General features: G+C 36.6%; 1 protein-coding gene across 6 annotated transcripts in view; it reads right to left on the minus strand.

The window, feature by feature from the left end:
• Positions 1–18011, minus strand: part of GRM5 (glutamate metabotropic receptor 5) — a 247736-nt gene that overhangs the window by 11361 nt on the left and 218364 nt on the right. For 4 of the 6 annotated variants that reach the window (XM_017735964.1, XM_017735963.1, XM_017735966.1 and 1 more), the window contains 2 exons: positions 5336–5434; positions 3708–3869 (listed from right to left, as the gene is read on the minus strand). The exons of 1 other annotated variant lie outside the window; for it this stretch is intronic. In XM_017735964.1, coding sequence (XP_017591453.1) covers positions 3708–3869; positions 5336–5434 — 261 coding nt within the window. The remainder of the gene's footprint in view (positions 1–3707; positions 3870–5335; positions 5435–18011) is intronic. One more of the 6 variants, XM_017735967.1, reaches the window with a different exon arrangement.

Genomic DNA, 18011 nt, shown 5'->3' on the forward strand with positions numbered 1-18011 from the left:
TTGATAGACTGGCTTTTTCCCTGCCTGCTAGACCTACCAGGATATAATATGTACAAGAAATGAAATCGGAAAAAATGAAAGAACTTCTGAAGTAGCTGCTATTTCAAATATTTCTTCTACAGTTGACCACTTGATGAGAGAATAGCAATTAGTTTTATTTGCCATTTTTTCCCCTTACTGAATCTCTTTAGAGACACTTGAATTTTGTCTTTAAGGCTTTTCTTCTATATCCATGAAGGGTATTAACTGCTTCTTATACACTTAGGTGTAAAAAAAATATTCCTCTCCCTTTACACATATATTTTTTTAACTGTCTAGAATTATCTTTTGTTTTGGTTGAGGTAGTAGATGTTTTGTTGCAGCATTTTTTCCTCTGTGGTATGATTATTTATGAGATGGTGCATAGGTCTGCCACAAGGGTTTCTTTAGCCAGGTGCTAGTGAAGCAAATTTGTTTTGTTAGGTCCTTCAAAATGCAGAAGAAATGAAAAACAGGAGGAGAAATTGAGAGACACAGCAGCTGAAAACTCTCATATTTTAACAAGGGTGCCATTCTCATTAATTACCCAGAGTTGCCAAAATTAATTCTGATGATGGGTGCCTGGGGACTGGTACTGGGTACAGTTACTGAAAGCCTATGCAATTTGAAAATAAGTCACTTGTTCTCTTAATATCTTTGACTGAACTTGGAAAATCAGTTTAAAATTATGGAATTAATTTTTTTTCAAGAAAAGTTGGAATTCATAGTTTTATAGTATTACTCAGCAGTGGAAACCAAAATATAAGTGGAATTATATAGGTTAATACAAACATTTAAGGGAATTTTTGTTCTGTATCACATACTAATATGGATATCTAACTCCAGATTTGAAGTGGTATAGCTGCAAACAGACACTGGACAATAATCTGATGGGACATGTATGATATGTTTGCAACTTGTCCTCATGTGACTACAGTAAAGCATGATTTCAAATTCTTAAATTTGTAAGTCCATGAATGAAAGTTCATATTTCAGAACACTGGTCTAAATTTTATGGAGCTAAAATTGGTGGCAAATTTATGCCCAGATGTTTCAATGGTGAAGTGTTGCAGTTAAGGTATAACCCCAACACTGTTCAGAGTTCTCCTGTATTTAAGGGTGAAGTCTTCCTGTGTTATCCCCAGAAGCAGCTGGCAGTGGTAAGCAGGATAAACTTCTGTACTTGGCTCAGCCAATATAACTTTCTGCCAAAGAGAACTCTTGTTATTCAAAGTAAATAAGAATAAATAATAAATAAGTAAGAACCTGCTTTCCTTTTAGATTCATTTGCTGAAACCTTATTAAAGACTCAGTGATATAATTAGTCTGCCTGAAAAGGATTTGTGTGCTATTTGTAGACTTATTTAAAGCTTGGTTCTTCACAAGGGATCGTGTGTGTGTGTGTGTGTGTGTGTGTGTACCTGTGAAAAAATTAAGAAGGGACACCTATGCACTTTCTTTCATCTTGTCACTTGCAATCTCAGATCATTATTCCTTTTGCTTTTAGTGACCCAAGTTCTTCATCCCTGGGAGAATGCTAGTGCCTGGCAACATGCTAAAGAAATGAAATTAAATAAATGGTAGAAGTGGTGAACTCCCGTATACAACTATGAAGACGCAAGTTCTTGTTTCTCCCAGAAATATAGGACAACCTGGATAACTGGATGCAGAACAAAAAATGTCTAAACTAGGTCAATTCTACCACTGTAATGCTTTATGTTGTTACATTTCTCTGATTTTGAAAAGCTTTTAAGAAAACCTCTACATGCCTATGTAATTGTTTCCCTAGGTAAAAGACAATTCTGCCACACACAAATATACTGCTAGTGATATATCACTCAAGTTATTTAGTTTAAATTATTCTGATATTGCTTTTCCTATGGAGATAAATGACAACAAAACAGAAAAGAGGAATGATACAGGCAAAAATAATTTTTTCACGTCCTGAGTTCTAGAAATAAACACTTTTTTGCAATTATTTTTCAGAGTAGTTTTCTGTTGTCAACAGTGAGAGCAATTATTTATATTACTCCACAAACTATAATCTGTTGATACCTCCTTTCCTCATGAAAAACCCAGCTGACATTTTTATGAATGACTTTAATATGTAAGGATAAAAGAAACTACAAAGTGAGAGAGAGTTGATGGACAAAACCTTTGCCAGTGACCTCCCAGTGCAGCCACCAGTGATGCTAATTCCAGCAGCTGCTTCAGCAGCATGCATGGTTAGAGTGGGAAATGGAGAGTCCAGTATCTGAATGAAACATTTCTAGTACACCAATGGTCATCACCCAAAATGCAAGAATGATCCTGGTATCAGATGTGTCTTCTTTCCTCTACTACCATGACCTCATTGCAATTATAAATTAAGGTAACTAGAGCTGTGTTACACATTTTGTCCGAATAATGCCATTTCAAGCATCTCTGAGCATATTTCTGCTACACTGGAGCATTCTATTCACAGGATGGAGAGAGGACAATGGCACCTCTTGAACTCTGAGTTCTGCTTCCTGATGCAGCTACATGCTTTAAGGTGTTTTCAGTATTACTTGGTCAACATGATTTTTCGTTGTTTTCATTGCTAAAGGTATGAAATAGAAACTGGGAAAAATAGAAACCACCACCTTACCTGACACTGAAATCAAGTGTACAAGCAGTGCACAAGAGAAAGAAACACAAAAACCACATACACACAAACAAAAAACCAACCAACCAACCAACCAACCAACCAAAAAAAACCCCTCATTTTCTCTCCCAGTTCTATCTCCAGAGTCAACAGTTGATTTGACTTCTATCCTCCGCAAACAGCATGAAATTGGAGGAATTTTAGATGTTTGGCATGCCTGATAAATAATTACAGAACTATCTTTGCACATGGGATTTAGCCAGAAAATTACTCCTGTGAATTATTAAGCAGTTTCTTATTCATTGGATTTAATCAAATCAGAAATGCAAATATGATGCAAGAAATGCAAAAGAAATGATGCCGTGATGCCTGCTTTGTGAAAGCTTCCTAAAACATCCCATTCCTTAGTTGATTTTATCATATATATGTGAATGATGCTCACAGGTGATGCAGGATGTCATAACTTCCCTTAATTAGAAATAGCCTTATAAGGCATCACATAATGTACCCACTACTTCTATTTTTGTGTCACTTTTCATCTTGAAAAATCTGAAGCCACTTGTAATACTAATATAAAGGGGTAGTTAGGCCCTGATGTGGAAAATGTCCACACTGGGGTTGGGACACATATATAATGTTGCACAAGGGATTTGAGGACATGAGCTGAACAACACTGCCCAGTATGAATTGCATGGCATTATTTAGACTGAAAGACTGTAAGTGAAATTTGGTGTGTATCATGGGACCTCTTTGTCCCATGAGATGATGAGTTTTTTCATCATTCACAGATGGTCAGGCCCCTGTATCTGTCTTTTTCCATCTGTTCTTCATCTCAGTGACTTCTAGAACTGGTCTGGTACTTACTGAGACATGAGAATGGTACCTACTTTCTCTTCTGCAATGTCTGAGTTCTCTCTGGGAGATTCCCAGGCTATTCAGTGGCAACTCTACTGAGCTCACAAAATTGGACAAGGACCATTGGCCAGGACATTGTGGCTGGAGACAACAAAACACAGCCATCAAATGCAATTGGACTCTCTGTTAAGCAGCAGGTGTTCTTAACTGTTTGAGTAGGTCTTGCAGCTGACAGTCTTGCTGTGGAACTATTAGACTGACACAGTTTCCAGTCTTTTTGACTGTTAGGGCATCCTCTTTAACAGGAACCTTTTTCTCCTCTCTACTTGACTCAGATCGATTACAGTCTGGAATGCAAACAGATTCTTCACTGTGAAGATATAAAAAAGAAGTTTTTCAAGGGTGTATATATGGCCAGGCAAAACAGAGCTGAATACTGTACAAAAAAATACAGTTGTCTGACAATTACATGTACTCTTCCACTCTTCAAAATTCCATTATATATTGATTGCAGATAGCTTTCAAATGAAGAATAAATATTTCTGAAGGCAATGCAATGTAAGAAAAAAAATCCAGATGACACATGGACAAGAAACAATTCCAGTTGACAAAATATATACTTTGTGTACAACACTCAGCAATAAATGTTTCTGATGTTATTTAAAGTGCAGGAATCCTCAGGTGTGTGCTATGTGGTGTGAGTGTTGATGGCCCTATGTATGTGTGTGAATACTGCACCCAAGGGAAGCATAGCACTGTGCAAATGAGGAAACACTTGGGAAAAGTGAAGGTATAATTTGATCACCCTGTGCTCTAAGGTTATATTTATAAATATCCTACAGGGGTTGATGAGGTATGAGTAGATCTTTTAATAAATGGTAAAATGGTTCTAACACTTAGTAGAACATAACACAATGACACTGCTTCTTAAGAGCTTTTGTTCATGAAAGATGTATAACCATCTTTGACATGTATGTGCTTATTCATTTGTGAAAGGAGATGTATGGAGAAATGAAATTTCTGTCCCAAGGGAGTCCAACTTTTAGAAATCTGGCTGGACTCAAGAATAGCTGAAATCTCCAAGAATTTAACAGAATTAAGTAGTTTGAAATATTTCAATAGAAAGACATCAAGGTTGCCATACTAAAGCAGTTAATCCCAGTAACATTAAAAAAAATCTAGTATTTGATATTAATTAAATTGTAACATTGGCGCTTAATTTCATGCAATATATAATGGCAATAAAAAAAAAGAAAATAAGTATATAAATTAAATTAAATGGGGAAAGTTATGAAAAAGATGCTTTAAATTCTATTTAAAATTACTTTGAAACCTTTCTTTAAAACTACTGTAAAACTCAGTACTTTTCCACAAGATATTTTGATTGAGAAGAACCAACATTTTCATATTGAAAATGTTTTCATCAATCAGTTTTTCTCTCTGCTTTTTAAAATTCTTTTGGTTGGACTTAATGTAACCCCTAATATATAGCGGGCCTACCCTTACTCCAGGTTTGAATGCTGTTTCTTTTCATCTGCCTGACTGGCTTAATGTGTAAGATTTCTCCTCCCCAAAGCACCATATTACAACAACATCACACAGGACACGTGGTTCAGGTCACTGGAATGAACATGGTGCAGGGTATTTTTTGGCAGTCAGATGGAACACAGAAATCAGCAGTGGCAACATGTTTTAATTTTTTTTTTTCTTTTGTAAACATACTTTATGGGATACACAGGAATTACAGACAGAGGATCTGGCCTGGAATTGTCCAGGGCTGCTCCTTCAGTTCACAGACATATGACACTGACCTAAGGCCACTTGCTCTTTGCTTACCTGGTCATTGTAGCTCGCCCACCATTCCCCATACTCCCTTTTGGGGTGAAACACTCTATTTCCGACTTGTGCGGGGGGGCCAGTCTCCTGCCTTTGTACCTAATAAATCACGACAACAACAGGAGCAAACAGAGAGAAGTGATTGTGTGCTCAGCTTTCTTTGACAGCTGCTGTGCAAAGGGCCATGCACATGAATGCTACTGTGGCAGTGGTAGAGAAGAGTGCAAAGCAGCTGTGGGAGTGGTAAAAAACTGCATAAAACCCCAGACTAGAGTTAAAGCAAACAGGGTTATGCAGGATAGGTGCTCACTATTTTCTTTATATATATCTATATCTCTATATAAGACGACCCAAATGGTTTTACAGAATAACAGCATGCTAACATTTTATCTTTAATAATTTTTGGAGTTAGACCAAACAGAGTGAACCAGTTTAAGGGAAGCAACACTTAAATTAAGAATCAGTGGGAAATCAGCTGGTGGCCATGTTCTCAATCCTAACTTATTTCCCTGGTCGTACATCTCTGTAATACATGGCTTGTTCCACTTTTCAAAGCAAGCACCAGTGTAGTGGAGAGGTTGGGTAAAAGTTGTGTGGGCTCACAGTTCATGTTGTGAATGGGACTTCCCTCTCAACTGGCAACAAATAGAAAAGTTGGATAGCTTGCTGAGATCTAGACATAAAGTCAAGGGAAATAACCCCAACCCTAGAGCCCAGTGCAGTACTATGCATATTTTACGTACAGGACCTCACACTTGGATGAAAAATTCACTAGGATAAATAGTTTAATATTTGATTATCTAATTAGTCCCCGGATAGGATACAAGATAATACCTGGTCATTGTTGACTCACTGAACACTCAACTGGGATGTGAGTAATGTACAAATCTCACACTGTCTCTCCTCCCAGTAGTGAACTTCACCCTAATCGTACAAATTCTTGTGCTAGGTGTTGAAATACCTATTTAAATTCTTTAAGAAAAATTTTGAAAAAATACCTGCATGTGTCTTCTCAAAGAATTTGTGATATCCCACCCCCAAATCCCATGGGCTGCACTGTGGGCATTTAACACACTTCTGGGGGGAAGCTTGTGCATTTAATTCTGCTAAAATCACAGAATAAAGGACTTTTTTTGTTTCTCATTCATTAATCTGATCTGGATAACAAAAGTACCTTGAAGAGAACTACCTTGTAAAGGAGAAATAACCTGAGTACAGAGAAAGTGAGACTAGATATTGGATGCAGTTGCAGTAGACCCTCAGATGCAGTGTGTATTACATAAATCACTGATGAAGAAGCTTAGTGATTCTGAGAGTGAACCAGAGACAGTAAAATTAGGTGTATAAGTGCAAAGTCCTTTTGTTTACAAATTATAACCTTACTGAAAGGAGGAACAACAGCAATTTTGCAGACTGGCTACCAAGGTTTTAAGACAATCCAGGATGTGGTGTATGTAGCGCTCCCAGATAGGCATGAAGCTCGAACAGGACACATATGTATTACATGGAAGGCGATTCCTAGAGCAGAGGAAAAGGTGGATGGGCTCAGAGAGTAGATAAATTTACTGAAAAATACAAATGAAGTCAAACTGGATCATACAAAATTAATCGGGATAGCCAGAGAAAAAGAGCAGAGAGAAAAGAATGTGTAGAAACTTCACAGAAAAGGAAAGGAAATAAACTTGGAGTGAAGGTGTTAGACATCAAAGAAAGTAGAATTTAGGAGGAGCAGGACAGAAATACAGTTATGTTTAGACTAAATAACCAAAAGAGATATTTTGCCTAGCAAGGCAGAAGGAAAAATCAAAAGTAGGAAAAACTGGGAGACTCTAAATGCTCACACTAAGCAGGATTCTAGAAAGTAGCCAATGAAAGGAAACAAGAGGTGTCCTTGGTAACTCCATCCTGAAGAACCCCAGGTTAGAATGGATGTGACCCAGATAAATAAGCCCCCACAACTGTCCATTTCACATTAGCATAATTTTCACTACCATGAAAATCAGCAGAGACACTGTTATGAATCCCTCAAGTTTATCCATCCACTCAAGAGCAAATTGCACCACCAGAAACCATACATTGTCTCATAATACCTCAAAGTCTTGACCCATAGTAACTGCTACATTGCCATTCATTCAGTGCTAAATGTCCATGTAATTATGAAAACGGTGACCAAACTCTAATCAATCCTCCTAGTGCGCTAAGTGCATCTAACTCTTGGGGGGAACCTCCAAAATTCTTTGAGTGACCATTCCGGAAAGGCACACCAAAGATTCTGCATAAAAAAGGTTTTCAGCTTTCAGAGCAGGCACAGGAAATGCTTTTGCCTCAGAATGTCTTGCAGAATGTCTTGAAAAATGTCCGCTTTCAGGTTGTTAAAACCAAGGTTTGCTTTAAAAGAGCCAGTCTTTTGAGAGGGAAAACCCTCAGACATTTCTTTGCAGTTGACATAAGAAATACTAAAGTGAAAAGTAAAAGGTATTTTGGCTTTATGGTATTTTTGGAGGAGGCATAAAACATACTGTGTAAACAGTATTTGTAAGAACAAATTTATTTTCTCCTTTTCTCCAATTCCAATTCTGTTAAATGATTTATAATACTTTGGGTCATCTTTAATGGTTTTTTTCACATCTTTTGGTGGGAAATTATGATCTGCGTCATTTGTTTTTGCACTGGAGCAAGCTGTCTTAAGGAAGATATTTAATGATAAATACTAATATGTTTTATAAGTGCTGATTAGTGACAGGAGATTTGGGGAGTAATTCCCAGTAACTCAGTCACTGCAGAGCTTGTCCATTTGCCAAATACTTGGTCACATCTCTCTATCTTATACAGCAGTACTCTGCTCTCTCCAGAGGGCCTCAGGAGAGAGAAAGAAATTTACTCCTGGGCTGAGAAACCATGACTGTACTGCCTTGGCTTTTAGTGAACTCAATGTACATGTGATAAATGGTAGGAAATACCAGTGAATCTGCTCAGGTTTGAAGGACTTCTAGACCTTTTTCTTGCCTTCTTCACCTTCCAACAAAACTCCTCTTGTAGACCAATACTAACGGATGCCATGGGAAACAAAAGGGGAATATGGGAATCTGAATAAGATCAGTAGTGATTCACTAAAATGCTGTAGAAATCAGATTTTATGTGTGTGTAGGTACAGATCCCTACATTATTATTATTATTATTTATTATTAATTATTTATTAATTTTGTTCCTGTGCTGACAAGAGTCTCTAGATATGGGCGTTTTTAGACTATGCCTTCACAGTAGATCCAGGTGCTGGTATCCTGATGGTCTTGACTTCATGTTAGGGTGAGACTCAGGTATGTTCATGGCCCCTCCTACCTCTGCTCTTTCTCAATTTCCATGCAGAAGGTGTTGGATACCTTGATCAGCAGTGCATTTCATAGGGCTGCACATCCCCTATCTGGAGGATGTTGACAGGCAGACCTAGAAGGTGTGCCATAGCTTACATTTGTGAATAGTTTGGTCAAAGATATTGTGAAATCCTTGAAAAATAATCTATGGTTAGAATGTGGGTGGTAATGAGCAGGTTCTGTTAAAATGTCCACACTACACAGGGTGAAAGAATTCCCAAAAGGCAAGAGCTTGCAATAGCAAAAAATAGTTGTTTCAAACAATCTGTTCTCTGAAAAAAAAAAAAAAAAAAAAAAAAAAAAAAAAGAGCAATTAGAAACTGGTTTTTACTCTTAGACATAAGGGGTTTTTGTTTCTCTTTTTTCAGAAAAATGTTTAACTAAATGAAGATATCTCAGGGTATCTTTGGGTTTTTAAAATGCAAAGCAAAGGTAATTTGTTGTGTTGGAGACAGAGAGCTGTCATTAATCCCTATTTCAAATGCAATCTCATACGGCCATGCAGAAGTGTTATTGAGCACCCAATGTGTGCTTGACACTGTTAACTTACATAGAAGTAGTATTTTTCACATGCAATGTTCCTTGGTCTTGATATTAAGAAATGATGAAGAACTTACATTTCATAGCAGCAGAACTTACATTTCATAGCCTTTAGATTAGGTAAGACATTATATGTTTAATGATCTCTGCATAAATGCTAAAGAATGAAATACGAACAATATTTAGTGATTTAGTGTTGCTACTGCAGGGGCTGCTTTGAACTACAAACATGCTGTGTTCTTGAAAATCGATTCTGTGAGATTGGTCATGGTATCTTGAAATTGCAGCATATTGCTCTGAGTATTTTGAAAAGGGTCTCTGTTTATTTGGTCAAAATTTCCCATTTATTTAATGGCTAAAATAAATTGCATATAATTAAGCATGCCACTTTTTTCTTTTAAAAAAAATTGACATATAAACATTACTTTCTTATTAACACAATTTCAGCAAGTAAAATTGCTTTAGAGCCAAACTTACAATTGATTTTTTTCAAATGCAGCAAAATATTTTACTTTTTTAAAAAGCTTATTCTAATTAAGCAATCATATTTAATTGCAGCTGCTGAATTAAAATGACATTTTTGATGGAATGATAAACAAAGCATTATACTGGCTCAAGGGAAGATTAGACTGATAGCAAAATACTACCAGTCTGTTTATTTCCATTGTTCCAGAAAGGGTTTTTCCAAAATGCTGGACATACCATTGTATAGGATATTTCTACAGTAGGGTCTTACCTATATAAAGGTTCAATATATAATGCTATAGCCAAAACTACAGCAGATTAAAACACCCTTGTGTTTATAAATTTAACAGACATCTGCCTTAAATTTCAGTCACCGTCATGAAAAACTATCTGTCACCAAACACAGCTCTCAGCCAGATGAAATGCCAGCTCTTCCACCAGTCCACATCAACATTCAGGATACAAGTACAAATACCATTCACTGTAATTCATATAGGTGTTTCCACAGTGGCAGACTGCTTTGTGACTTGATGGACCTTGGAGGGAGGGTGCATGTCCTAGTCTTCTGTTTATCAGATTAATTACAGTGCATCAAATTAATTACAATGCCAGTTCATATCAAAGTTTGCTCTAGAATGAAGCAGAATTTCCTTTGGTAGACAAACCTGGCAGACAGGACCTACATCGTGCATGCCAATGAACATGAGAACATCTGCGCGGCTTCTCCGAGTGCTCTCCAGCATGTGTGATAAGGACAGTAGTGATATAGTACATGGTGGCATTTTTTTGTCATCAGAATTTTGGGATACAGGCTTGAAGATGAAAAACAATATGTAAAAGGGATAGACACTGCTATTAAAAGATAGAAATGCTTTCAAAAAAAAATATAGAATTGTTGCGTCCCATCTTCACTGTTTCTTCCTATTCTTTTTCGCAGTACACTAGCAAGACTGCATTTTGCAACCTAGAGCATATTTGGGTAACAGTAAGTAGGGAACTGTTCACAATGTCATTTAATATCCAGACTTCACATATGATATTTGTTTCAAAATGATGGTAACAGTGTCTTAATAATATAAATAATGCCAAATATTAGGCTTGAAGACATGTGCTCAGTTAATGCAGCCAAAAAAATTATATCAATCAATCAATCAATCAATCAATATTTTAATTAAATTTAAGTTGAGGGGAAAATTCAAAACAACAACGCTAGCACTGTACACAAAAACCATTGTAATAAGGTCATTTAAGAGTATAAACTCATTATACAGATGGAATGTTTTAGCAACAATTTATCAAAAGCTTTCAGTAATACCTTTCACTGAGTTTTATAAAATATTCTTCAGTCATTTAAAAGTATTTGAAGTTTAATTAATCACAGTATCAAACTTGTCCAAAATGACACCAAGACTAAATTATTTAGGGAAAAGTGAAGGACTCAAACTATTCAATAACCTCTCAATCTAAATTTTTGTAGCATATTAGATTAAAATAGCTCCAAATGATCCCTTTGGGAACTGATTCATTAATAAATGCAGACTAATCCATCAAAAGGATAATGAATTTCTCTGAAGATCCAATTTTTTTTATCCTCCATGCATCAAAATTAAATTTTAGCAAGGCTATGAAGCAAACAAATAATATCTTATTGTATCAGTATGCCTAGATTTTATTTTTTCAAATAGGAACAATACCCATTGGGCCAAACCTTCACCTCATGTAAATTGTTATCTGCTCTAATTACATGAAGTCATGTAAGAAGCTTACGCCTCACTTTTCTACCATCAACTCAAAATGCAGAGGCATCTAACCACTTTTGTGCAATTTGTCATCAATGGTCCTATTAAAGAGCATCTGGAGAAATTAACTTATTTTTTGGTACGCAAGGAGTTTTCAGTGGCATCTTTTGCCCTACAGTAATCTGTGGTCCTGCTTTGAGCAGCTTTTCCACTTTTCAGTTTCCACAAGGATTTATTGCATTGGGGTGGGCAATGGCTAAAAGCTGATCATTGTTACAGTTCAAAGATGGTGCCAGTCATTTCTAGAATGTAACTTCTTAAGCATTAGTTCTCCCAATTCACATTCTTTGATAATCTCCCAATTAATTCTCTGTACACACAAGAGCAGATTAGAAACACTAAAAGTCACCTCTAAATTATTTCTTTATGCTATAAAACGATTCTGTTCAAGATTTCAAATAATGTTCCCCGCATCTTATTTTTTTTCCCCACAGTGAAATAAAACTGGAATTGGAAAGATCTTTTTGTGTAAATATGTTATAACAGACTGATAGGGTATTGAGGGGTATAAGACAGGTGGGCTGAAACCTCTCCTCTACCATTGACTGATACTAAAAATAATTTTACTTTTCACCAGAGTAGAAAATAACTATTTCTTTTTTTCCCAATCAGTGTTTGTTTTATACAAGACAGAATGGCTCCACCAAGTTCCAGTAGGAAAGCAAGCCATGCTGCCATCTCTCACAAGCTGTGGATATTACTCCATACGAGAGCTTGTGCACCAGGCTTGAGCTCAGTACTGTGGGATTACAACCTCTTCTATATTCAGCTTCATATTTTCCATGTTTAAATCAGTTCAACTACCTGCAGAAACTGCAGAACCAATGACTTTTATGAAATCTGTGACTGTTATTCTAGAGTTTAGGAAAGTTGTGTTTTGCCTTGTTTTGCCAGCCAATGGACCTGATGGAGGGTAAGTCTTAGTGTACTGTATGACCAATCAGATCACCAGGAGTATCTCAGCCCTTTGGTTATGAAAACTGTGAGTATGAACCTATAAGCCATGCCCTGGAAAATCTAGTAAGTAAAAAGCTTTTAAAAATTAGTTTGGAAGTGAGGTGTAGTGTTCTTTTATCATGGTTAAAAATGTGTCAGAGAATTTGTTCAAGCTGCATATAAATGAAGACAAAATTGGCACTTGTACTATAAAAATGTGTCCCAATAGAATATGCTGTGCCAGAAGCTCAGGATCAGTATCTTTCTCAATGGGTGTACACATGAGGAATGAGAAACAGCTTCAGCTTTCCACAAAAATCCCTCAGTTTTTCTTGAACTCCATCTTCTTTACAGGACTAGAAGCTCTATGTCAAGCAACAGACCTATTTCATATTTCAGGCAACTTATCTTGCTGAGGCATAGGGAATTTGAATCTTTCACATTTACCTTTGAAACCCTCATGCTGATAATGCACACATATACTCTAAAATTGATCACAGCTTGATGGCCATGACTTCAAATCTATCTGCTTATTTATGTATGTGGCTTTCAACCAGTGAAAATTTGATACCTGGCCAATGGGAATTGCATGAGTTGCATCTTGGGGACCTTGGCATGTAACCAAGACAGAAGTTTATTCTTGTGGGGATTCCCATTTGTCTGGAAACTCAGTGTCTTTCCAGGACTTTCTTAATAATGTAGCATAGCAGTAGTGAAACCTTGAAGAAGTTTCTCACGTTTTCAATTCACTTGGTCTTTTTCAGTATTTTATATGGATTTCAATCATATTCAACATTAGAAGTAGTGTTTTAAAATTTTCCTGAGGGAAAAAGAGAGGACTTTTGGAGAAAATTCAATTCAGACTTCTGAAAAAACTCACCCTAAGATTTTGGTGCTGAAATATGGTGCACTGATGCATGATATAATGCTTCGACTGGAATATTTCTAAACCATGAATGGCAGATTCTAGGCTGATCCAAGCATATTTTCTTATTTTCTGGTCCAAAATAGGTTGTGTTTGAATTGTAACAAAACAGATACAGTAAATCATAAGAGGGAAAATAGAAGAGATAAGGGAGAAAACCAGCTGTTCCTTGCAGAAACAGAGCATGCAGTGTGATGGTAGACACCTGTTTCCAAAATACTTCATTATGGCACAGTTTGGGACTGCTTGCTGTCTAATTATACACTAACTAGAGACACTGGTGGTCCAGGACTGAATCCAATTCAGTGGAAAAAATCTACCTTGCTTACCATGTTTCGCTCATAGGAGACACAGAATGGAAATTAACAGCATGTGAGCCCAGACACCTGATGGCTTTTTCTGAGGTACCAGTGAATCACTTGAGAAGGAAACACCTGATGCGTGAGCATCTTTGTTTAAGTTTAGTCAGATAAAACACAATGACTGTGATTTATATAATAAAAATTTTGCGGTTCCCCTAAGGGTGTTTGGCTTGCTAGGACAAGGGATCCCCAGTCCTGGATGAAAGCTGTCAGTCCTATCACTTCTGCAAATGGCATACAGAGCAATTCTCAGTTCTCTAATCATACAATGCAGAACAAACTTTTTAAGTGGACAAGACAATACATTAAAAAACAAGTGAGTAATACATTTAGTTCGACAGCCATATCTTATGTTTAAATACTTAGGAAGTACTTCATCATATAGTAAATTCAGGTAAAATAAAGTATCACTGCCACACGAAGTTATTAAGCTTTAGTCTCAAAAAGATTTGCGAGAGAAGTGTCTATGATAAGGTGCAGAAATTTATGTGTGAGTTTCTTCTGTTGTCTAGTATTGTGCTGTTCACAGCTGTATGGAGGAATTAGGCACAAAACACAAACATTCAGTGTATCTTGAATATACCTAACATTATCTGGCTTAGCTGGTGATTATTCTTTCCTTCTGAGTGATCATAGCTACCTGCCTGGTTTACAGATTGAAAGTGCTGCTCAACCTTCTGGCTTAGTTACTCATTAAGAAGATGATAGTCTGTCTTGTTTTGTTTCAGGAGGGTACTTTTGGCTTGTACTGGGCATCTATCAGCTTCGCCCTTTTGAGAAAAATACTGGTAGGATTTTAAAGACTTAAATAGCATATATATATGCCAAAGACAGTATTTAGGGCTATTTTTAATACTTTGCTGGTTGCTCAGAACAGTTTATTACTTGCTTAAAGGAAAGAAATCTTGCTTTTCTGCAGGTACTTGTGGGGAGATGTGTTTAAAAGGTCAGTTTTGTAAGCTTGGAAAGTGGAGTACGTGTAGTTTGGCCCATTTAAAGACACCTTCCGGAAGACATAAACAACTACGGTGGTTAATTTTTTTGTGTGAAATCCAGGGCAATGATATTAGAAAGATATTAAGAGGAGTTTTTGAACATCTGCACTATTCTCCAGGTCAGGGTAACATGACTGAGACATTTTGATGTGCAGTCTTGACTAGAAATATCATCATAGAAATATCATCATAGAAATATCATCATAGAAATATCATAATAGCAGCTCTTGTAGCAGGAATATACAGCCTTTATCTTACATGGAATAGCGAGTTATTTGAGAATGAGGAGAGGATAAATTAGCCCTGTATTTTTGACCCTTGCAAAAAGGCTGCGTAGCATATGTGATAATAATTCCTGGTACTTCAAGGTAAGATTTACTTAATATATTTTTGGCCTTCCTAGTGTCTGTGAAACTAACTGGTAAGATAACTGGAATCAGATGTTCCAGATGCCTCTCTACACCAATTATATAGCTTTGACTCCAGCTATGTGGTATTCTCCTTTGTGGAATCACTTCTGATAACGTCAGGTTTGTTAGCCCCGCTTTTAAATGAGGGCAGAATATCTTTTGGTGAGTACTGCTGAATCATGATAGCCTCCATGAAATGGTTTTAATTTCACTGGGTAATGAGTAGTTTTACTCTCTCCTTCTACATATTTCAGTATGTGAAGATTCATTCCAACACAGCTTTCCTGATTTTCTTAATTGAAGAGCACCCCATGCAAAAAGTCATTTAGGACTGTAACAGATGCACTGCTTTATTTGGGCAAAAGCAGTCTTGTTATCTGTCAATTTGTGGCTGATGTGAAAGCTCTGAGTGGCGCGTTGGCATTATCTGTTTGACAATGATTTGGTGCAATACTACACTGTGCTATAAATTAGTGTCAAGAAGCGAAATGTTAATGATAGAGGCCCCTCTATGCACTGGTGACTTAAATAGCACATTTCTTTAAAATTCAACAGTGACTCACTCTCTTTTAAACAAAACCCCTCTGAGCTATTTAAATAATGCTATGTAGTTCTAGTGCATATTTCCTTTGATTCTGAATACTTTGGTGTTTACTTGAATAACTATCCAAACAATCTTTTAAGCATTGTACTGAGTAATACCTTGAAACCTATTGCTTTGTGTAACCAGATTTTTTCAAAGAAATGTTTGATTATCGAGTAAAATGAGGGAACTCTGCTCATTTTCTACACTAAATGGAACTGAAGCTGATAGTGGTTTTCTGTTCTTTCTTGGAGATTTTACCAGACCTAGGTGAAGTCCTGAGCACTGTTTTAAATTTACTCATCACCTTTTAGGACTCTCTTTCATGTAATCAAATTGGCATTGATTGGAGAGAATTTCCCAGGATCGATGGAATCATTTTGCTCTTGGATGCCTAGACCCTTCAGGCACACACTGACTGAGCACTACTAAACTCAGTGGCACTATCACAGTTTAATTAGCTGAGGACTGAGACACACATATTAGGAGGGTCTTCCTTGTTACAGTTTTGTGCATTGATGAACCCAGCTGATGACATATAAGTTTTTCCCCAAGTTTCAAAAGCAAAATTCTAGTTCTTCATATCCAGGCAAATATGTCAAGGTATCAGCTTTCTGATGCCATTTTCATTCCTACACACACATATTGGGCACTCTCAAAGCTCTTTTTGGATTGAAGTGATTCCCAAGACAGTATTATTGAAAAAGAAGTCTTTGTTGATGATCTTTTGTATTCTGCTAATATCTCCCTACTGCAGGTATTATTTACCCATTGAGGGATATAAAGAAATGAAAGAGAGTCCTCAAAAAGAAGAAAATGCATCTTGTCATTTAGAATATTTATTAATGGGGTATGCTCCTTGCTTTTCAGAACAAAATAAAGATTTTAGAGTAACATCTTTCCAAACCAGATCTGAACAGATGACAAAAGATTCCTTCCCAAGCCCAAGATCTTCCTGTCATCTATAACTTCATCTTGTTGAGTAAAAAAGTTACAAGATGACAAATGAGTTCTGCAGCAAAAGTGAGGGAAATTAATAATAATCTCAAAGAGGAATGCCTTCTAGTGAAGACATATTTTGAAGAATACCTCTTTAACAGTCCCAAGAGTTGCTATAGGGCTTCTAATTCAAATACCTCAGGTCATTTATGCATAATGATAGAGGTTGCAGAAAAGGATATTTCAGGTAACCATCACTTAATCTGAAAAAGGATTTACCATTTTAGAATATCATTCTACTCTGCACCTGGAAAGAAACAGGAAATATAACCCCCATAATTAACAGATCATAAGTATAAAATATCTTGTAATAGACTGGCCATTTTTGTACCACTTCAAAGTCTCTGAAAGAGAATCATTAGTAATATTGTGACAGAAAAAAATAATCACTTTGGCATAACATATCCCACAGGTATTAATAATAAAGTCCTCCCTTAGGTCTAAATAGTGGTTCCCACAAAAATGGAAGTACAAATTGTTCTTGTGCCATGCCAACTCCAGTTGTGAAAAATGACATGTCTGGAAATATTCATAGTATCAATCCTAAAACCCATGTGTGTTTCAGTGAGGAGAACACTCTAGCTACTTTTCACTTCCAGACTTGATGTACGTAGCTGAGGAATGACAAAATTGTTTCTTTGCAGTTTCATATTGACAGACTTTTTGTTTATGCCAGAAGTTAAATAACCTAAATTATCCTCATAGCACCCATATCAAAAGTGAAAGGATCAAAGGATGAAAACAAACCACTGGACAAGGTGCACGCCTACATGTTCCATCTATGAAGCAGGGCAGTGTTTCCACTCCAGAGCTCTCCTTTCTCTTTAGTGTTCACTTAAGGTAATTTTTATACACTGAACATACAAGTTGTCTTCATGATTGCTGAATTCAAATAATGCCTTAGGAAGAAACAAAGAAAGATTTCATAAGGGAGTAAGGGAGTATCTGTTCAGTGGCAGGAAGGGTAGACAGAGCGGGGCCTGTGAACAGCTGAATTTGTTAGGGTTAGGAGGATGTGTACAGAAAAAGGTAAGGAAGAGATGATAGTTGAGAACAAAGAAAGAAATTAGGAAGAGATAGTATAAGAAAGGAAAATCAAGGGAACAGGAGATAAAATGTGCAACAGAAGAGTCATATGGAACAAATCCTCAGATGCCTTAGAGGGGCTGCCCACGATGACTCTTGTGTTTAACGCTCATCCTTGATTATGGAGCTCTAACAGCAACCCTGTTGTCTTACTGCTGTCACTAGAGGTAAAATACTGACACTACGAAGTTCATTTAAGGGAAAG

This window comes from Corvus brachyrhynchos, unplaced genomic scaffold (assembly GCF_000691975.1).
Source record: "Corvus brachyrhynchos isolate BGI_N302 unplaced genomic scaffold, ASM69197v1 scaffold44, whole genome shotgun sequence".
NCBI lineage: Eukaryota > Metazoa > Chordata > Aves > Passeriformes > Corvidae > Corvus > Corvus brachyrhynchos.